We start from the raw sequence: 23,209 nt of genomic DNA, 5'->3' as shown, positions 1-23,209 counted from the left end.
CTCCCGAATAGCTGGGACTACAAGTGTGCACCACCAAGCCCAACTAATTAAAACAATTTTTTTTTTTAGAGACAGGTTCTCACTATGTTGCCCAGGCTGGTCTTGACCTCCTTGTCCTCTCAAAGTGGTGGAATTACAGGCGTGAGCCACCATGCCCAGCCCAGACTGATACTTTCTTAAAGGTAAGGACATCTTTGACATTCAGTATCTGCTACATAGCAAGATTCCAATAAAAACTGAATATGTACTTTAATAAAGAGTTTTACACATGTAAAATTTTTTTTTTTTTTGAGACTAGTTCTGGCTTTGTCACCCACGCTGGAGTGTAGTGTAGCTGGGACTACAGGTGTGCGCCACCAAGCCTAGCTAATTTTTGTAATTTTTGTAGAGATGGAGTTTTGCCATGTTGCTCAGGCTGTAAAATTTCTAACTTTATAGCACCAACAATTTCTATTCCACTAAATTCAAGAATATTGTTTTCTTTAAGCAGTAAGTCTAAAAATGAATTGGTCACAGGTTATATATTATCAAATTTTATTTATTTTTATTTATTTATTTTGAGACAGAGTCTTGCTCTGTCCCCAGGCTGGAGTGCAGTGGCGTGATCTTGGCTTACTGCAACCTCTGTCTCCCGGATTCAAGCGATTCTCCTGCCTCAGCCTCCTGAGTAGCTGGGATTACAGGTATGCGCCACCACACCCAGCTAATTTTTGTATTTTTAGTAGAGGTGGGGTTTCTCTATGTTGGCCAGGCTGATCTCAAACTCCTGACTTCAAGTGATCCACTGGCCTTGGCCTCCCAAAGTGCTGGGATTACAAGCATGAGCCACTGTGCCCAACCTATTATGGAATTTTAATATCAGGATAAAGAAATCAAGAATTTTCCCTTAAAGAAGGTTAATAAAGTGGATTAAGCTAGATTCTCCCAATTCCTCTTCTAATTATAGTATCCAGGAGCAGAAAATAGTTGTGGAAATGTAGGATGCAACACTTCAGAAAGGACTATTTTAATGTGCTATTCCAAAACTCCTTTTGGGGTCAGGTGTGGTGGTTCAAGCCTGTAAGTCCAGCACTTTAGGAGACTGAGATGGGAGGATTGCCTGAGGCCAGGAGTTTGAGACCAGCCTGCGCATCACAACAAAACCTCATCTCTATAAAAAGTAAAAAATTTAGCCAGGTGTGATGGCGCATGCCTGTAGTCCCAGCAACTTGGGAGGATGAGGCAGAAGGAACACTTGAGCCCAGGAGTTCGAGGTTGCAGTGAGCTATGATCACGCCACTACACTCCCTCCTGGGTGACAGAGCAAGACCCCATCTCTAAAAACAAAACAAAACAAAAACAAAAAAAACTTTTTAGAATTAGAAACCAAATTAGTCACCTTTGCGTACAGTTCCTGGCATAAAATAGGTACTTGACTACTTGACAAGTGTTTGTGAAAGGAAGTAGGCAGAGAAGGAAGGAGAGCTTGGATCTACGCTGTAAGGAAATGTGATTTAAAAAAGACAAGGCTGAATGTCTTTTTAGAGTTCCTCAGGGCTATTTCCTTCCCCTTTAACCCTCTTAAGATAGAGTTACCTGATGCAGGCTGGAATTTGGCTGGAGCTGACCCTCCCATTGGTTTAGAAGTTGCTTTAGTGGGTGGAGCAGGCTTGGCTGGCATGTTAGCTTTGGCTTTCTCTAGCATGGCCAACACCTGATCTTTAGAAGTTGGCTAGAGAGACAAAATAACATAAAAAGTGAGAGGTCACATAAATGATAAAGTCATACAAAGTTTATGAACAAATCCTCTGTCAAACAAATGATTGAACTGCAAGTTTTGAAATACCAGTGAAGTAAGGGAGGCAGTACATGGTGTCAGAGAAGTCACACACATTATGAAGTCACACTAAGGTAGTATCATTCTAGAAGGTCACAGTTTTCACCCCTGTGAGGTCAGCAGATTTTTACTTCTACACTGCTTAATATTTTATTTTTGCTTGTTATGATTTCAAATTGAGACTCACAGGAGGTAATATGGTTTTTTCCTCATATAAACTCATGTTTAATATATATATTTTTTTGAGATGGAGTTTCTCTCTTGTTGCCCAGGCTGGAGTGCAGTGGCACGATCTCAGCTCATTGCAACCTCCGCCTCCTGGGTTCATGCGATTCTCCTGCCTCAGCCTCCGAAGTAGCTGGGATTACAGGCATATGCCACCAAACCTGGCTAATTTTTTTGTTTTTGTAGAGATGGGGTTTCACCATGTTGGCCAGGCTGGTCTTGAACTCCTGACCTCAGGTGACCCACCTGCCTCAGCCTCCCAGTGTTGGGATTACAGGCGTGAGCCACCATGCCCAGCCCATGTTAAATATATTTTTTAATAGCTTTTAACAGCAGTAGCAGCAACAAGAAGTAGTACCTTTAGTTTCCCAGTAGCCTTGGCCATTTTTTCATATCCTAAATGCATCATGAAGAATGGCAAAGCATCTTGGGCCTTCTTTCGCACATCTCCATTTCGATCTTCTAGGCAGGAGTAGAGATGAGGAACACAAAGGATAAGGTCTATAGGGGTGGAACGAAGAGTAGGTAGTTTCTCAGCCAGCCAGCCCAGAAGCTGCCAAAAGAAATAAAGACTAGTTACACACTTCAAATGAAGACTGTTATCATTTATGATCTCAGGCTTACTGATTTCATTAGTCTCAAGCACTGAATTAGCTTTCACACTATAACTTTCCAATATGAAATCAGTACTTTTCATAATTCAAGAACCGTGCTGTATTTAAATAATATATGCAATGATGACAATCATCTTTAAGATAAGGACATATTTCTTTGGACTATATTTAGGTATTAAATTATAAAGCTTTAATACATCTTAAAGATGAAAAACTTTTACTTATCTCCCTTCAGTTCTGAAAAATATTTAGCTAGAAGACCCAAAGCACTTATTGTGATCAGAAGGTTACAAATTTTACCAAGGCTTCTATTTTTTGCCTTATGTTGACATTTTTCTTCTATATATCTCTAAAATAGTTCATATTTGTATTTTTCATTTTTGAGACAGGGTTTCACTCCCGTCACCCAGGCTGGAGGGCAATGGCATAATCTTGGCTCGCAGGCCAGTGGGATTGGCTTTAGTCATGCAGCACAATTCCTTGGAGATTTATCTGAATTATTGTATTTACCAGCGGTTTGTTCTTAAATGCTAAATAGTATTCCATGTATGGATGTACAAGAGATTTGTTTAACCATTCACCTATTGAAAGGTATCTGAACTGTTTCTAGTTTTTTTTTTTTTTTTTTTTTTTGAGACGGAGTCTTGCTTTGTCGCCCAGGCTGGAGTGCAGTGGCGTGATCTCAGCTCACTGCAGGCTCCACCCCCGGGGTTCACGCCATTCTCCTGCCTCAGCCTCCCGAGTAGCTGGGACTACAGGCGCCCACCACCTCACCCGGCTAATTTTTTGTATTTTTAGTAGAGACGGGGTTTCACTGTGTCAGCCAGGATGGTCTCGATCTCCTGACCTCGTGATCCGCCCGCCTCGGCCTCCCAAAGTGCTGGGATTACAGGCGTGAGCCACCGCACCCAGCCTTTTGTTTCCAGTTTTTGGCTATCATGCGGTAAAAGGCTCTACCCTTGAGCTATAATCCCAGTTTTTGGCTACTATGATTGAAGTTGTTACGAATATTTGTACATAGATTTTTGTATGGACATAAATTTTCATTTTTCTGAAATAAATGTCCAAGAATGCAATTGCTGGCTCATATAGTAACTGCATGTTTAGTTTTATAAGAAAATGCCAAACTATTTCCTGAAGTAGCTGTAACCATTTTACATTTCCAGCAGCAATGCATGACTGTTTAGGTTTCTACAGCATTTCACGTTACCATTATTTTTAATTTTAGCAATTCTGATGATTGTATAGTGATACTTCAACATAGTTTTAATTTGCATTTCCCTGGTTGCTAATAACACTGAGCATCTTTTTCTTTTTTTTTGAAATCAAGTCTTGCTTTTGTCACCCAGGCTGGAGTGCAATGGCATGATCTCAGCTCACTGCTCACAGGCTTGGCCATAGATACCCATTTTCTGATTTTTCTGTTGTTGTTGTTACTGTTGAGTTTTCAGAGTTCTTTATATATTCTAGATATTAGTCCTTTATTGGATACTGGCTTACAAATCTTTTCTGTTGTTCTGTAGCTTGTTTTATTATATTCATGTGGTTTTTTTTGCAGAGTAAAAGTTTTTAATTTTCATGTGGTCCAATTTATCAACTTTCCTTTTATGGAGTATGGTTTTGGTTTTAAGTCTAAGAATTCTTTGCCAGCCTTACATCCTGGAGATTTTCTAGTTTGCGCTTAAAAGTTCTATAGTTTTATATTTTACATTTAAGTCCATAATCTGTTTTCAGACAGTGAGGTTTAGGGTGAGGTTCATTTTTTTGTTTATGGATGTCCAATTGCTCCAGAATCATTTGTTGAAAAGACTATACTTCCTCCATGGAATTATTTTTGTAGCTTTGTAAAAAATTAGTTATTAGTGTGAGTCTATTTCTGGGTTCTCTCTGTTGTTCCAATGACCTATGTGTCTATCTCCACCCCATCTTCCTACTACCACTATCACAGTGTCTTGATTACATTAGCAATATAGTAAGCTAATTACTATAGCAATATAGTAAGTAAAGTGATTCCTCTTTTTTGTTTGTTTGTTTTTGAGACGGAGTCTTGCTCTGTCGCTCAGGCTGGAGTGCAGTGGCACGATCTTGGCTCACTGCAACCTCTGCCTCCCGGGTTCAAGTGATTCTCCTGCCACAGCCTCTCGAGTAGCTGGGACTACAGGCGCATGCCACCACACCCAACCAATTTTTGTATTTTTGGTAGAGACGGGGTTTCACCATGTTTGCCAGGATGGTCTCGATCTCTTGACCTCGTGATCTGCCCGCCTCGGCCGTCCAAAGTGCTGGGATTACAAGCATGAGCCACCGCGCCTGGCCCTCACCATTAAGTTTCATGTTATCTGTAGAGGTTGTTATGCAGATGCTTATATCAAGTTGAGGTAATTCTCTTTCATTACTGACTTGCTGAGAGTTTTTAATCATGAATGCATGTTGGATACGTCAAATGCCTTTTTTGCATCAATTGATATAATCACAAATTTTGTTATTCTGTTGTTCTGTTCACTCTGATGATAGTTTCTTTTGCCATGCAGAAGCTCTTTAATTTAATTAGATCCCATTTGTCAATTTTGGCTTCTGTTGCCATTGCTTTTGGTGTTTTAGTCATGAAGTCTTTGCCCATGCCTATGTCCTGAATGGTATTCTAGGTATTCAGGCTGGAGTGCAGTGGCACGATCTTGGCTCACTGCAACCTCTGCCTCTCGGGTTCAAGTGATTCTCCTGCCACAGCCTCTCGAGTAGCTGGGACTACAGGTGCATGCCACCACACCCAACTAATTTTTGTATTTTTTGGTAGAGACGGGGTTCCACCATGTTTGCCAGGATGGTCTCCATCTCTTGACCTCGTGATCTGCCCGCCTCGGCCTTCCAAAGTGCTGGGATTACAGGCGTGAGCCACCGTGCCTGGCCCCTGATGGATTTTTGAATGCTTTATTTATTTATTTTTTTGAGACAAAGTTTTGCTTTTGTCGCCCAGGCTGGAGTGCAATGACGCGATCTCGGCTCACTGCAACCTCCGCCTCCCGGGTTCAAGTGATTCTCCTGTTTCAGCCTCCTGAGTAGCTGGGATTAGAGGCGCCCACCACCATGCCCAGCTAATTTTTCTATTTTTGGTAGAGACGGGGTTTCACCATGTTGGCCAGGCTGGTCTTGAACTCCTGACCTCAGGTGATCCACCCACCTTAGCCTCCCAAAGTGCTGGGATTATAGGCGTGAGCCACTGCAACTGGACTATTTTTTTTTTTTTTTGAGATGGAATCTTGCTCTGTTACCCAGGCTGGAGTGCAGTGGCGTGATCTCAGCGCACTGTAACCTCTGCCTCCTGGATTCAAGCGATTCTCCTGCCTCAGCCTCCCAAGTAGCTGGGATTATAGGCCCGCACCACCACACCCAGCTGATTTTTTGTATTTTTAGTAGAGACAGGGTTTTACCATGTTGGGCAGGCTGGTCTCCAACTCCTGATCTCAAGTGATCTGCTTGCTCGGCCTCCCAAAGTGCTGGGATTACAGGCATGAATCACTGCACCCAGCCTCTATTTTTATGTTCTGATTAAAACCTCTGATTTTAATAAGAGCTATTTATGACAAACCCACAGCCAATATCATACTGAATGGGCAAAAGCTGGAAGGATTCCCTTTGAAAATCGGCATAAGACAAGGATGCCCTCTCTTACCACTCCTTTTCAACATATTATTGGAAGTTCTAGCCAGGGCAATCAAGCAAGAGAAAGAAATAAGGTATTCAAATAGGAAGAGAGGAAGTCAAATTATCTCTGTTTGCAGATGAACATGATTATATATTTACAAAACCCCATCCTCTCAGCCCAAGAACTCCTTAAACTGATAAGCAACTTCAGCAAAGTCTCAGGATACAAAATCAATGTGCGAAAATCACAAGCATTCCTATACACCAATAATGGACAAACAGAGAGCCAAATCATGAGCAAACTCCCATTCACAATTGCTACAAAGAGAATAAAATACCTAGGAATACCTCTTCAAGGAGAACTACAAACCACTGCTCAACGAACACAAACAAATGGAAGAACATTCCATGCTCATGGATAGGAAGAATCAATATCATGAAAATGGCCATACTGCCCGAAGTAATTTATAGATTCAATGCTATTCCTATCACGCTACCATTGACTCTCTTCACAGAATTAGAAAAAACTACTTTAAATTTCATATAGAACCAAAAAAGAGCCTGTATAGCCAAGACAATCCTAAGTAAAAAGAACAAAGCTGGAAGCATCACGCTACCTGACTTTAAACTATACTACAAGGCTACAGTAACCAAAACAGCATTGTACTGGTACCAAAACAGATATATAGACCAATGGAACAGAACAGAGGCCTCAGAAATAACACCATACATCTACAACCATCTGATCTTTGACAAACCTGACAAAAACAAGAAATGGCGAAAGGATTCACTATTTAATAAATGGTATTGGGAAAACTGGTTAGCCATATGCAGAAAACTGAAACTGGACCCCTTCCTTACACCTTATACAAAAATTAACTCAAGATGGATTAAAGATTTAAACCTAAGACCTCAAACCATAAAAACCCTAGAAGAAAACCTAGAATACCATTCAGGACATAGGCATGGGCGAAGACTTCATGACTAAAACACCAAAAGCAATAGCAACAGAAGCCAAAATTGACAAATGGGATCTAATTAAATTAAAGAGCTTCTGCATGGCAAAAGAAACTATCATCAGAGTGAACAGGCAACCTACAGAATGGGAGAAAATTTTTGCAATCTATCCATCTGACAAAGGGCTAATATCCAGAATCTACAAGGAATTAAATCTATAAGAGAAAAACAAACAACCCCATCAAAAAGTGGGCCAAGGATATGAACAGAAACTTTTCAAAAGAAGACATTTATGTGGCCAACAAACACATGAAAAAGATCATCACTGGTCATTAGAAAAATGCAAATCAAAACACAATGAGAGACCATCTCACGCCAGTTAGAATGGCGATCATTAAAACAACAGATGCTGGAGAGGATGTGGAGAAATAGGAACCACTTTTACACTGTTGGTTGGAGTGTAAATTAGTTAAATCATTGTGGAAGACAGTGTGGCAATTCCTCAAGGACCCAGAACTAGAAATACCATTTGACCCAGCAATCCCATTACTGGGTAATACCCAAAGGATTATAAATCATTCTACTATAAAGACACATGCATACGTATGTTTACTGCAGCACTATTCACAATAGCAAAGACTCGGAACCAACCCAAATGCCCATCATGTTAGACTGGATAAAGAAAATGTGACACATATACACCATGGAATACTATGCAGCCATAGAAGAAGAATGAGTTCGCGTCCTTTGCAGGAACATGGATGAAGCTGGAAACCATCATTCTCAGCAAACTAACATAGGAACAGAACACCAAACACCGCAATTTCTCACTTGTACGTGGGAGTTGAACAATGAGAACATATGGGCACAGGGAGGGGAACATCACACATTGGGACCTGTCAGGGCTTAGGGGGGCAAGGGGAGGGATAGATAGCATTAGGAGAAATACCTAATGAAGATGACGGGTTGATGGATGCAGCAAACCACCATGGCACATGTATACCCATGTAACGAACCTGCATGTTCTGCACATGTATCCCAGAACTTAAATAAAAAAAAAAAAAAAAAAAACACAAAACCTCTGATTTTACCATTTAAATGTTTAAGAAAAGGGAAAAATTCCACAAAAAAAGCCTAGTCCTCTAAAAAGTGTTACTGATAAAGAAGCATGTGAAAGGAAAAAATGGAAGCACATAAATACAAAGGACCCAGGAATGTGGTTTCATTTTATTAACTGTTTTATAATGAAACTCATTCTAACCATAAATGCGTATTTATCAGACATGCTCAAGCCCCTATGGAAGTAAATGACATGAGTAATGCACATGATTAATTTATGATACTAACCTCTTGCCTCAAGAAAGGATTTTCCTTTTTGAGCTCTTCAGAAAGATCTTCTCCTTCCAGCCATTCCTTCATGCCAGTCTGTTCTGCCCAAGCATTCACAGTCGCTAGGGCAGCAGCTCGAACATTGTTCTAAATGGAGAAGATAATCAGCAAAAATAATATCTACTATAGTTTGGAGGTAGGGGGTGATCACTGTTGCTTTATGAACATGAACAATGGAGGGTTCTCTAAGGCCCACGTGAACATATATGAAACCACCTTCTCTGAAACAGAAACTAGTTCTATGATTGTACTAAAACTCCAAAGTAAAGTAGAAATATAAAACTCCAAATTGTAAAACTGTGTACTCAGTTAATCAGGCAAAACAGTGAGTGATCTGGGCATAAAATATCATGTAAGAAGAATAACTCTTATATTTTGTTTCCTGAATAATTGGGGGCATATATTCACATCTGTCTGCTAAAGAATGAAATTCTAAATGTTAAAGACATCATAATGGTTAAGACTGAAATTGCTAATAAATTGACTGAAAATTAGTTATATTTTTATATTAATTTACATAGTAAAATAGCACAAATTATATTAAATTAAATAAAGTTCCTCAAGTTAAATAAATTATACAACAGTATAGAGATATCCAAATATTTAGTCTAGGGCTAAACACTGTAACCTTCAATGATATTTCAGTGACTTCTAGGACTATGAAACTACAAATATCTTGCTGAACTACTAGAAGATCCCACTCTAATAGTTCAGAAAAATAAAAGTAGAAAATAACTTAATGAACTCCAAATTCACATATTTATTCGCTATAGCAAAATGTTACACAATTATGTTATAATCATAACAGCAACCATTTATTGTGTGCATACTATATGAGACAGGCACAATAAAATGTACTTTACATACAGACTCATTTAATTCTGTAAGAAAGAAATTTCACAGATAAAGAAATTGACCCTCAACGAAGACAGCTTATCTAAAAGTCACAAAACTAATAAGTGATATTTGGTCACCTTACTACTGCCTGGAAGACAGAAGCCATGGTGAAAAGAGTTAGGTTTACCTTGCTGTCTCCAAGGACTGTGATGATAGGGATGCCTAAATTTTTTACATGTTGCTTAATATTTGGGCCCATGGCTACTGCCAGTTGTTGCAGGATATTCAACGTTTGCTGTACCTGAGTGGAAAGAGCCAATACTTTATGTTGAAACCATAAGCAAGTTGTGTGCAAACTTCTGTAAATTTGCTGCTATACTGTCAATACAGCAGGAGATTTCTGGCCTACTCAAGAGACAGAGACATTGGCTTGTCATGCTATTCTACTTAGCTTATTCTAATTAATTTTTAGGCAGTGGCCTCTCTTTTTATCATCAGTTCGTAAAACTAGATTATCAGAATTTTAGACCAGAGATTATAGTACTTTACAACTTTAAGGTAAAACCTAGTTTAAGGAAATCCTGACATAAAAATCCACATTTAAAAATCAGAAATTATTATGTTTACATGTATTACAAGCAGTTTTATACAAATATATTCAATATTGGATTCCTGCAAAAAGCAAATTCTGAGACTCATAAAAATTTGATGAATAAATCTGCCAACTACCATCGTATCTTGAGATACACTTAATAAATTAAAGGCAGCTATTTCTAGTTCAAAGCAAATAAAGTAACCACTTATTTTTTGCAAGTGAAGGCTACACTGAAAAGGTAACTCCTGCAGCAGCGGGGAGGGGAGATAAAAAGAACAGACGTATGCTCTACATACCAAGATTTTATTTGAATCATTAAGTCGACCCTTCAAGGCAGTTGGAAGTTCACCTATATTCGGTTGGATAAATTTTGCTTCATTAATAATACCTGCCACTTCATCTAGGCCTTCTTTCCTAATCTTCCAATTCTTATCACCAATCTTAGATACCAACTCTGAAGTGATTTTATCACTGAAAAACAGAAAATAACTTTTAATTCCAGACTCCAAAAAAATGATGATATCACGTAAGTTCCCCTCACTGAATTCAAAAAGAAGACAACATTCGGAATTCAATACAATGAATGAAATAAACCATTTCACAGACTGGAACCTACCTGATCTCTGTCCTCGGCAAAAGATCAACGACATCATTGCTCCCATCATCTGGTTCATCTCCATCTTCTCCTTCATCTGTACCGCTTGTGCTATGCTTGGAAATTCCTCTGGTTGGAGCAGGTGGACTTTGTCCCTGCATCTATATACAAATGAATGAGTAAGGCTAATGAAATTTATATAGGATATGGGAACAGAGAGGGTGCTTGTGTCAAACTCTCATTCCTTTATAATACCTATTTACACAGTAGGTAATTTGACTGCTACCTAGATTACAATTTTGAGACCATATGTCAAAAGGTATTTTTATACAAAACCTACTAGAAGGCAGGGTGTGGTGGCTCACACTTATAATCCCAGTACTTTGGGAGGCCAAGGTGGGTGATCATCTGAGGTCAGGAGTTCGAGACCAGCCTGGCTGATACGGTGAAACCTCGTCTATACTAAAAATACAAAAATTAGCCTGGCATGGTGGCGCGTGCCTGTAATCCCAGCTTCCCAGCTGAGGAGGCTGAGGCAGGAGAATTGCTTGAACCTGGAAGGTGGAGGTTGGAATAAGCCCAGGAAGTGCCATTGTACTCCAGCCTGGGCAACAAGAGCGAAACTCCATCTCAAAACAAACAAACAAAACAACCCAAAAACAAAACAAACAAAACATAAAAAATTTTTTTTTTTTTCTTTTTGAGACAGAATCTTGCTCTGTCACCCAGGCTGGAGTGCAGTGGCATGATCTTGGTTCACTGCAACCTGTGCCTCCCGGGTTCAAGTGATTCTTACGCCTCAGCCTCCTAAGTAGCTGGGATTCCAGGGCGTGCCACCACACTCGGCTGACTTTTGTATTTTCAGTAGAGATGGAGTTTCGCCATATTGGCCAAGCTGGTCTCAAACTCCTGACCTCAAGTGATCTGCCTGCCTTGGCCTCCCAAAGTCATGGGATTACAGGCGTGAGCCACCAAGCCCGGCCAAAATCATCAATTTCTTATGAACTCTTCCAGGGATACTTTATTGTGCATAAAAGCAAATACATACATATTCTTCACTCCAGAAAGACAGAGTCTCAGTATGTTGCCCAGGCTGGAGTGCAGTGGCTATTCATAGTTGTGATCCCACTACTGATCTGCACTGGAGTTTTGACCTGCTCTGTTTTTCTTTCTTTTTTTTTCTTTTGAGAAAAGGTCTCTCTGTGTGGCATAGGCTCGAGTACAGTGGTACAAACATGGCTCACGGGAGCCTCAACCTCCTAGGCTCAGGTGATCCTCCCACCTTGGCCTCCTGTGTAGCTGGGACCATAAGCATGTGCCACTATGCCTGGCTAATTTTTTGATTTTTTTTTTGTAGAGACAAGGTCTCATTTTGTTGCCCAGGCTGGTCTTAAACTCCTGGGCTCAGGGGGTCCTCCTGCCTTGGCCTCCCAAAGTGCTGGGATTACAGGCATGAACCACTGCACCTGGCCGACCTGCTCTGCTTCTGATCTGGGCCAGGTCACCTCTCCTTGGGCAACCTGGTGGTCTCAGCTCCTGGGAGGTCACAATACTAATGCTGAACTTAGTGTGGACACCCAACTGGCATAGCACACTACAGCCCAAAACATCTGCACTTAAGCAATCCTCCTTCCTCAGGCTCCTGAGTAGCTGGGACTACAGGCATGCACCACCACACCCAACAGTTTAGTCTTAATGAGATTCTCAAGTCCACTAACAGACTGTATCATTTGTGGAAATTCTACCTTCTCAAATTCTGCATCTATCTGGGATAGGAGGGCAGGCTTCTCATCCTCAAAGAACATTCGCAAAGAGGGACCAACATACAGATACATCACGCCAAGCAGGGTTATGGCAGCAGTCCTCACAGCCTGCCAGACAGAAGAAAAAGAACTTTTTAAATCACAAAGATGGCAATAATAACTTTTTAAATCTACAAAGATGGCAATACTGCCCTATATATGTTGTTATGTACTCACTGGGTTTGTTGCAGCAAGAGCTGTCTTCACATTGCTAATGAAAGCTTTGACATTCAACCTAGAAGAAACATTTAGAATTAAAAGCAAACAAATGAAACCCTCAAAATACTCAATAGAGTTTTATAAAGCCAGACTCTAGGACTGGCTCCCTTTGGCGAAGTTTTCACTTTTTCTCTTCCTACACTAACTTTATTTTATTTTATTTATTTGAGACAGAGTCTTGCTCTGTCACCTAGGCTAGAGTACAGTACACGATAGCTCACTGCAACCTCTGCCTCTCTGGTTCAAGCGATTCTCATGCTTCAGCCTCCTGAGTAGCTGAGATTACAGGTGTGCAACACCACGCCCAGCTAATTTTGTTTGTTTGTTTGTTTTTAGTAGAGACAGGGTTTCACCATGTTGGCCAGGCTGGTCTCGCCCTCCTTACCTCAAGTGATCTGCCTGCCTCAGCCTCCCAAAGTGCTGGGATTACAGGCATCAGCTACCACACCCAGCCTCCTACACTAACTTTAAAGTGAGCTTTAAATACTATCTATATGCTGACAATCCTATTATGCTTAATTACAACTCCTAAATCCAATCTTGAACTCTCTCCTGAACTCCAGATTCACACCATCCAGCTGCCTTTGTGATATTTCCATTGTATGCCTGGAAAACAGCCTACATCTAATATATTGAAACCAAACTCCTGATTGTCCTCACTCCAGTCCCAAAACCTGTTCCTCCCAGTCTCCTCCACCTCAGTAAAGAGCCACATTTTTCTTCCAGTTGTTCAGGCTATCCTTGACTTTTTGAAGTTATCCCTGACTTGTCTCTCTCTTGTTCTATTCTACTTTTTAAATATCTTATCAGTTATAACACTTCCACTTCTACAATCTATGTCCAAGTCACCAGAATTTCTCGACAGGATTATTCCAGTAGCCTACTAATTCGTCTTCCTGTCTTTGATCTCCTCTCTGTTTTCTCTGACAATAGTCAGAATATGAACCTGTTACTCTTCTCCTCAAAAATCCCCTAATGCCTTCCCAACTTATTCAAAATGTTGAGGCCCCACATGACCTGGCCCCAATTCTTTCTCCAGCTTTATTTCCTACCACTTTCTACCCACTCACTCATTGTCCTATAGCTACATTCTGAAGGAAATACACTCCTTGCTATTTTAAATACATCACATGTGCTCCTACCACAGAGCTTTTGGCATTTGCTCTTCCCTTGGTCTAGAACGCTCCTCTCTGATTATCACAGCTTGCTCTCTCATGTCCTGGTCTCTGCTCAAATGTCATTTTTTCAGGAAGAACTCTTCAACTACTATATAGAAAACAACACCATCTAAACTATACCACATTATTCCATTTAACCCCTCATCCTGCTTTACATAAACATATATATGTAAAAAAATATATATATATATATTTTTTGAGATGGAGTTTTGTTCTTGTTGCCGAGGCTGGAGAGCAATGGCATTATCTTGGCTCACTGCAACCTCTGCCTCCTGGGTTCAAGCGATTCTCCTGCCTCAGCCTCCTGAGTAGCTGGGATTACAGGCGTGCACCACCACACCCAGCTAATTTTGTATTTTTAGTAGAAGCGAGGTTCCTCCATGTTGGTCAGGCTGGTCTCGAACTCCTGACCTCAGGTGATCTGCCCACCTCAGCCTCCCAAAGTTCTGGGATTACAAGCATGAGCCACTGCGCCCGGCCTGCCTGCCTCTCTCTCTCTCTTTCTCTCTCTCTCTCTATATATATATATATATACACATATATATTTTTTAACTGTTTATTACTCAAATCTTTCTTTACTCAAATGTAACTCCCATGAAACAGAAATTTAATTTCGTTCATGATGTATTCTGAAAGACTGGAACAAACAATTGAACGTTGTAGTGGCCAATATGTAATTGTTTAATAAATGAATAAATGAAAGATCATAACAAAAAAGAATATATGGTTTTTATGGCTTTTATAAGTGACAAGCCAAGAGATTTGTGTTATATCAAAGACTATAAAATTAAGAGGAATTATAACAATACCCTCAACTATGGGAGAACACCACAGATAATAACATAACAAATAGTTCTTTGTTATTTGAGTAACTTCTAGAGTAGTGTTTTTTCAATCAGTAGAACTCAAAATACCCTTTCACGAGACATTAACAGGCATGTTGCAAAATGTAGCGTGGCACAGAAAAAGGCAACATAGTAGAGCAGCTACATCATTCTCCAAATCAGAATGCCTGGATTAAAATCTTGGTTTTGCCACTTTCCTAACCATGATGGGACCAAATTACTTAAACTTTCTGTGCCTTAGTCCTCATCTATAAGATAGGGATAATATAATACCTCACTTAGTTGTTATGATGATTAAATCAAATGAATTATGATTTAGAAAGTGCTTTTTAAAAGTACCTGGAATAAACTAAACTGTATAAAGTTTTGTTTTAAATAAACAACTGTGCTCTATATGCAAATAAGTTTGGGAACAGTGGGTTAAACAAAGTTAAACAAGCTCTTCTATTGCAGGATTTCTGACAGTATTTAATTCACCAAGGCATACTATAGGTCTTTAAACAAATGTAATTATGTACAGAAATTTCCTAATGTATTTGACTAGAAATTCTTGGAACTGGATTTTCTGTGGGACAGCTATTAATGCTTAAGGAAAAATAACTTAGAGAACTCTTTCAGTGAATATCAAAAAGCAGGAACACAAGCCAATATAGACCTTTGAGAACAAAGGTAATTTTCTTTTATATAAATGAGACAATCCAGCTCTCGCTCTTCAGAAATAAACAGCAATAGCTATGACAAATCACGACTTAGAGACTGACAAAACATTTAATTATTTTCCACTTGATTTCGTTCTGACTTACCCAGAAAAACCAAATTCTTTTATGGCATTTGATAGCCAATTCAGAGTTTCTGACTGATTTTTGGGATTCTTTTGTGAGAAAGCCATTGACACAACCTGAAACAGGGGAAAAACAACAGATCTGTGTTTTATCTCGTATTTCTTAAAGAAATACAGCACGACATTAAGGCAGATGTGCATTAAACATAGTTTTCTGATGCTAACAACTGCAAGAATGCCTTAGGAACAAGAGTGAACCTACACAAGAAAATGAGGTGAATGATAGTAGGCCTAAAGGCATTCTGGACTGTTTATAGCTTTGCAGCAATTACTCTGCATTATAATGTCTTTTTTTTTTTAGAGACAGGGTCTTGCTCTGTCACCCAGGAGTACAGTGGCACAATCATCAATCATTGCAGCCTCAAGCTCGTGGGCTTTCACCTTCTATAGAATTTTTTGTTGGTTTGTTTTGAGACAGAGTCTCACTCTGTTGCCCAGGCTGGAGTGCAGTGGCGTGATCTCGGCTCACTGCCACGTCTGTCTCCCGGGTTCAAGTGATTCTCCTGCCTCAGCCTCCCTAGTAGCTGGCATTACAAGTGTGCACCACCCACGCCTGGCTAATTTTTGTATTTTTAGTAGAGACGGGGTTTCACCATGTTGGCCAGGCTGGTCTCAAACTCCTGGCCTCAAGTCATCCTCCCACCTCGGCCTCCCAAAGTGCTGGGATTACAGGCGTGAGCCTCTGTGTCTGACCGAATATTTTTGACTAAGATAAATTTTCATCACTAGGCAACAGAGTATTTTTAAAGGTAAAAATAAAAATGCAGTATCAAAGGGCCGGGCATGGTGGCTCATGCCTGTAATTCCAGCACTTTGGGAGGCCGAGGCAGGCGGATCACCTGAGGTCAGGAGTTCGAGACCAGCCTGGCCAACATGGCGAAATCCTGTCCCTATTAAAATTCAAAAATTAGGCAGGCATGGTGGCAGGCGCCTGTAATCCCAGCTATGTGGGAAGCTGAAGCAGGAGAATCACTTGAACCCGGGAGGGTTGCAGTGAGCTGAGATTGCACCACTGCACTCCAGCCTGGGCGACAGAGTGAAACTCCATCTCAAAAAAAATGCAGCATCAAAAAAGATTTTACTTGAGAAGATAAAAACTAATGTTTAATTACTAAGCTTAAAGTTTGGGGAAAAAATTGGGAAAACTGGAGGAATAAGAGTTCTGTGTCACTAACCTGTTCAGCAGTCCATGGTAACATACAGGCTTCGGCTATTGCTGTCATAGCTTCTTTTGCATTGTTCCCACATTTCACATCTCCAATCTTGTCCACAAGGCCATCTAATACAACCTGAGCTGACGTTTTGGAAAAATTTCCCTTCTGGGCAATCAAAGCAACTATATGAAGCTTCATTTGCATCACCTGAACAAGGATAAGTATCATAAAGTTAAGAGCAAGCCAAGGACATTTATTTATTTACTTGTATTAACAGCATGTAACAGATACGACATGGTTAGGGACAGCTGGAAAACACAACTAAAGTAAAATCAGGATTTTAAACAAATATGCAAAATAATTTGTATCCTTTAATTGTTACCAATTACTTAACTGACAGTAAAGAAAGGGAAAAAAAAGCTACTCAGTGTTCCAAAATATTAACAAGTAATACTGCACAGAAAGTTTATTAATTGAAAAATCTGATTTTTAAATTTTCCTCCTCTTATGATTATTTACATTTAGTACTGAATACACATCCTAAAATACACAACAGATTACTATACTGACTGCATAACTGAGAATTACTACTAGGGCTGCCTACAAAAACACTACAACCTTCTCATACACACATACAACACAGAACTTCAGAGATTTTAGAGAACTTGTTGGCTTTTAAGTAAAAGAATAAAAAGATCTGTGGAAAATAATTTAAAGATATTATTGTGATGGCAGACCTATGGAATTAAAGACCTCTTTGCTCATAAATATTTTTCTTTGTACTGTGTGAATATTTTAACTTTTTTTGTTAAGCCACTAGAAATTCTATTATACAGATTAATTTAGGTGACAAATACCCCCATTTATTTATGTATTTATTTATTTGACAGAATCTTGTTCTGTCACCCAGGCTGGAGTGCAGTGGTGAGATATCAGCTTACTGCAACCTCTGCCTCCTGGGTTCAAGTGATTCTCATGCCTCAGCCTCCCAAGTAGCTGGGATTACTTACAGGCGCCCACCACCGCGCCTGGCTCATTTTTGTATTTTTAGCAGAGATGAGGTTTCACCATGTTGGCCGGGCTGGTCTCGATCTCCTGACCTCAAGTGGATCTCAAGTGGATCTCACCTCAGCCTCCCCAAGTGCTGGGATTACAGGCGTGAGCCACTGTGCCCAGCCACACAAACACCCTCTTTTAAAATGCAATTATCGCCTGGCTTATGCCTGTAATCCCAGCACTTTGGTAGGTTGAGGCGAGAGGAATGCTTGAGCCCAGGAGTTCAAGACCAGCCTGGTCAATATGGAGGGACCCCAGCTCTATAACAAGTACAAAAATTAGTTGGGTATGGTGGCCCTCGCCTGTAGTCCCAGCTACTTGGGAGGCTGAGGTGGGAGGATCACTTGAACCCAGGAGGCTAAGGCTGCAGAGAGACATGTTCACACCACTGAGCTATCTAGCCTGGGCAACAGAGTGAGACTTTGTCTCAAACCCCCAAAATGTGACATAGCAGGCATGTGAAAAAATAAAAATTTAAAAAATTAAAAAAAAAAAAAAATCCCACACCAAAAAACAAACCAAAGAAATGTAATTATCTTGGGTGGGACTTCTGCAATTGTGAAGCCAATACCTCTGAAAAACTGATCTTCCTTAAAAGCAACATAGAACACTGGCAAAAACTATCCAAATCAACTTATCTCACAACTCTGAAAATTAAATAAGGCTTGTAACAATACAAGAACCATTTAAAGAAAGGATGCTGAATTTCAGTAAGGACAGTGAGGTTTCTGGTGATTTAACTTGCCTTGTTCCCCTTTTCTTCCAGCTCCACAGTAGTCTTCAAAACCTGAAGTCTTATAACCATGGCAACTATGAAAACCTAGAGCTGTGCAGCCACTGGCAGGTGGGGGGACAGCTCAGGTTTGGACCTCCTCAAAAAGTTTTGACCCAAAGTACTGTCTTGTCTGACAGCTTCCTAGAAAAGCTCCATTTGAAGGTCCTGTTATTTGACTGGACTCTGGCTAGCTCAGTGGGAAAAGCCCCATCCCCAGGGATTTTGTTGAAAACAACGAAAACAATGAGTGGCAACTGTTTAACATCTAACATCAGAACTGTGTAAGTCCACAATACCAGTTGGGGGAAACCAGCTTGGTCAAAAACATAAAAGGATCTAGGGAATAAGATATCCACAGAGGACTTTTGGAATCTAGAAGGTCATGCGAATATTCAAGGTTATGTGTATGCCCAGTAAAGACTGAAAAGGGCCCTAATCTCGGATCTCTGACTGACCTTCAAGAACTTGCTTAAAAAGTGAATTCCAGGGTAAAGCTGTAAAGTGTCTGAGTATCTCTGGCATGACCCAGCGTGCACACACACACAAACACACACACCTCCCCCCTTGGCAGAGGGTGGGAGACAGATCATATTGGTTCAAGGCATTTAAGAAAATCTGTCCAGTCATTAGCTGGTCATTAAGTTAACCAAGGAGAGCCTTTGGTGGCCGAAAATCAAAATCACAATGAGATTACACTTCATACTGTCTATGAATTTGAGAAAAAAATTAGCAAGATGTAGTGATGCACGCCTGTGGTCCCAACTACTTGGGAGGCTGAAGTGGGAGGATCTCTGGAGCCTAAGGTGTCAACACTGCAGTGAGCCACGTTTGCACCACCACACTCCAGCCTGGACAACTGAGTGAAGCCCTTTCTCAAAAAAAAAAAAAAAAAAAAAAAAAAGGTGGTGTGAGAGGAAGAGGGCACCTCAAGAATCTTTTAGAATATTTAGCCTTTGTGGAGCTGGCCTATACAAATAAGATGCTATGTAACACAATGTAAGGGAAACACAGTGTATGAGGGAGCTAAACATCCTAGAGGGAAAACAAGAGGTGGCAGCAGAAGAGAAACCAAAAAGAGACTAGCAGGATGCCAAAAATAAATCTGATATGTTTCAAGTTTGTTTCGCTTGAGGTCTATTGTATGTACATCTAGCAAAAGAGAAGGAAACTTTTTCTCATTTTCCTTCCTGCAGCACTTTCCTATACTTCCCTCTATACCCACTCCTTAGACTAATAACTTGGTACTGATAAATTTCAGCTCTATTATCAGTTAATGGGGCTATACAATTGATTATGTGGTAAATTTTCACTGGCAATTTAAGGACTGCACTTATTTTTTATCCCATCAAATAAAAAAGCTATCTCACTGTTTATTTCTCCCTTGAATATGTAAAGATTAGATAAGGAGGCTTCTAGGCCTAAAAATGAGAAGAAAAAAATGTATATATCTAAATTATACAAATTATATATGGATGTATACATATTTACATATTTATACATATATAAATCCCTAATTATATAAAGTTATACAGCTGACCCTTGAACAACATGTGTTTGAACTGCAAAGATCCACTTATGCATGAATTTTCTTCTGCCTCTGCCACTCCTGAAACAGCAAGACTAACCCCTTTTCTTACTCTTTCTCCTCCTCAGCCTATTCAACACGAAGATGATGGGAACTGAAGACCTTTATGATGATCCACTGCTACTTAATAAATAGTAAATATGTTTTCTCTTCCTTAGGATTTTCTTAATCACATTTTTTCTCTAGCTTACTTTATTGTAAGAATACAATCTACAATACATGTAACATACAAAATATGTTAACTATGTTATCAGTAGGGCTTCTGGCAACAGTAGGCTATTAGTAGTTAAGTTCTTGGGTAGTCCAGAGTTATACTGCACAAGGGGTAGTACCCCTGCACAAGGGGTAGTACCCCTAATCACCACATTGTTCAAGAGTCAACTGTAGTTATGTGTTCAATCAAAATGCACACACCCCATCGTTCATTAAAAATCATTACCAAGCCGGGCGTGGTGGCTCACGCCTGTAATCCCAGCATTTTGGGAGGCCAAGGTGGGCGGATCACCGAGGTCAGGAGTTCGAGACCAGCCTGACCAACATAGAGAAACCACGTCTCTACTAAAAATACAAAATTAGCCGGGCGTGGTGGCGGGTGCCTGTAATCCCAGCTACTCGGGAGGCTGAGGCAGGAGAATTGCTTGAACCCAGGAGGTGGAGGTTGTGGTGAGCCAAGGTTGTGCCATTGCACTCCAGCCTGGGCAACAAGAGCGAAACTCCGTCTCAAAAAAAAAAAAACATCATTACCAAAACTATTCTGCTGTATTACTCCATAGGATGATGTAATGTAAATTACTTCAATAAAAGACATCAAATCTCACATTTTAAAATACCTGAAAATTAGTTTCTTTCCATCCAGGTTTCTTGGCTAGCATCCTCACTAATGCCTGGCATGGCATTTCAGTTCGGTCCATTAGCTCAACAGCCTTGAAATAAAATAAGAGAATAAAAGAGTTTAAGGGTTAAAGATTAGTTCCAAAGGAAGAGTAAATACCAAAGTCAAGTAAGTGGTTACCTCTGAAGAAAGGAGTGGAATAGAACTGAGGAGGGTTATTGAGGGAGCTTATATAGCTTCCACTGTTATGCTTTATTTCTTTGTGTTTTTATGTCTATAATGCTTTATTTCTTAAGCTAGATGCTTGGTATATGGCTGTTAAATTAGTATCACTGAACGTTTATCTCACATTTCAGGAATTCACAAATAGTTTGCTCCATGCAAAATAATAGTTTTCATTTGCCTAGTGTGTGGCAGAAACTGCTTACATGTATTTTCTCTTCCTTGATTTTCCTAAAAACAACAAAGCAGAATAGATGAGAAGTTCTAATGTACTGAATATCAAAGACGCACAAACTCAGATCTAAACCCAATGGGCAGCAGACGCAGGACTGGAAGGCTTCTGCCATAAGTGACAGTGCTCTTGCAGTGTTTCTCCTTACCCTTCCTCATTAGAATCACCTGGTATATGCCAAAATGAACTGCCATGCTCCTTTACAACACAGGTTTTTGAGAGGTTTTCATACCAATGGATAATGTCCATTCTACCAAGGAATCATGATGATAAAGGGGGGGAAAAAGTACTGGATGAGGGGTAGCTTAAGTAGAGAGACCTATTTGCCTAGGAAGTTTATGAGCAAGTACCATAGTTAAAAAATTAATCTAAGCTGGGCCAGGCCGGACGCAGTGGCTCATGCCTGTAATCCCAGCACTTTGGGAGGCTGAGGCAGGCGGATCACGAGGTCAGGAGATCGAGACCATCCTGGCTAACACGGTGAAACCCCGTCCTACTAAAAATACAAAAAATTAGCCAGGCGTGGTGGTGGGCGCCTGTAGTCCCAGCTACTCGGGAGGCTGAAGCAGGAGAATGGCGTGAACCTGGCAGGCGGAGCTTGCAGTGAGCCAAGGTCGTGCCACTGTACTCCAGCCTGGGCAACAGAGCAAGACTCTGTCTCAAAAAAAAAAAATAATAATCTAAGCCTTATAATTCAGAATAAGAATCTAATTTTCTTAAGTACTAAGTCATGAGCTTATAGAGGCCATAGAATACTGATGTTTAAAGATAGCATACACTACACAGCTACAAGAAATAAAAAGTTCCACCTCATCTTTAATGCCATGAAACGTGTTCACCGGTTATAAAACACAGCAATTAGGACAAATCCTTCATTCATCAATTTCACTGCTTCCATATAATCTAATTTTCTTTCACACTCAATTCATCCCTATGCACTACCTTCTGGAACTCTTCCATACAAGCCAGCCTTTCTTTCCAGTTACCGCTGTCAAGAAGCTGTATACAGGTAGGGGGCAGAACAGCTGAAGCTTTTTCTTCACATACTTCTATCTGTAAGATACAAAAACATATTAGAATTACGAATTGCTTAAGGGAACAGATGACAAGAATGTAAACATACTCCAGCCAAAACTAAAAGAGTACTCCCATAGGTATGCTATAGTTTCCAGGCTTCTATTATACTTTGATAAAGGAGATTGTCCAAGGCAGTTTCAATAAGCTAAATAATATCAATTAACTGTATGTTGTAGAACCCAGTAAAGAACTCCAGTCTTCTCATAGGTCTCACTTTGCAGGGTTCATGATTTTCAGGCTCAGTGTGTTAATACTGACCGAGAGCTCAGGCTCCACTATTTCTTTAGTCTCCAATCCTTTCTTGTTCTTGGTTCCAGTATTCCCTGCACCTCCTGGTGCAGCTGGTTTCCCCTTTTTCGGTGGCCCACCAGCCTAAAAACAATTTAACAAATAAAAATTAAACCACCTAAGGATTTAAAATAGTGGAGTTTTTTATTTTATTTTTTTTGAGACAGTGTCTCATTTTGTTGTCGAGCCTGGAATGCAGTTGCACAAGCTCGGCTTGCTACAGGTTCAACCTCCTGGGCTCAAGGGATCTTCCTTCCCACCTCAGCCTACTGTGTAGCTGGGACCACAGGCGTGTGCTACCATGCCTGGCTAATTTAACAAAATTTTTTTCGTAGAGACAGGATTTTGCCATGTTGCCCAGGCTGGTCTCGAATTCCTGGCTGCAAGTGATCCTCCTGTCTTGGCCTCCCAAAGTGCTGGGATTACAAGCATG

At 40.3% G+C, this 23,209-nt stretch overlaps 1 protein-coding gene across 6 annotated transcripts in view; it reads right to left on the bottom strand.

Moving 5' to 3' along the window:
• CKAP5 (cytoskeleton associated protein 5) overlaps positions 1-23,209 on the bottom strand; it is a 103,291-nt gene that overhangs the window by 24,832 nt on the left and 55,250 nt on the right. For all 6 annotated transcript variants that reach the window (XM_054439682.2, XM_063671896.1, XM_054439683.2 and 3 more), the window contains 13 exons: positions 22,747-22,860; positions 22,354-22,464; positions 20,956-21,048; positions 16,731-16,916; positions 15,518-15,612; positions 12,650-12,707; positions 12,416-12,541; positions 10,692-10,831; positions 10,372-10,546; positions 9,668-9,781; positions 8,602-8,730; positions 2,400-2,594; positions 1,576-1,711 (listed from right to left, as the gene is read on the bottom strand). In XM_054439682.2, the coding sequence (XP_054295657.2) occupies positions 1,576-1,711; positions 2,400-2,594; positions 8,602-8,730; positions 9,668-9,781; positions 10,372-10,546; positions 10,692-10,831; positions 12,416-12,541; positions 12,650-12,707; positions 15,518-15,612; positions 16,731-16,916; positions 20,956-21,048; positions 22,354-22,464; positions 22,747-22,860 (1,672 nt within the window). The remainder of the gene's footprint in view (positions 1-1,575; positions 1,712-2,399; positions 2,595-8,601; positions 8,731-9,667; positions 9,782-10,371; positions 10,547-10,691; positions 10,832-12,415; positions 12,542-12,649; positions 12,708-15,517; positions 15,613-16,730; positions 16,917-20,955; positions 21,049-22,353; positions 22,465-22,746; positions 22,861-23,209) is intronic.

Source organism: Pongo pygmaeus, chromosome 9 (genome assembly GCF_028885625.2).
Source record: "Pongo pygmaeus isolate AG05252 chromosome 9, NHGRI_mPonPyg2-v2.0_pri, whole genome shotgun sequence".
Taxonomy (NCBI): Eukaryota; Metazoa; Chordata; class Mammalia; order Primates; family Hominidae; genus Pongo; species Pongo pygmaeus.
This window is presented reverse-complemented; position numbering and strand designations above follow the sequence as displayed.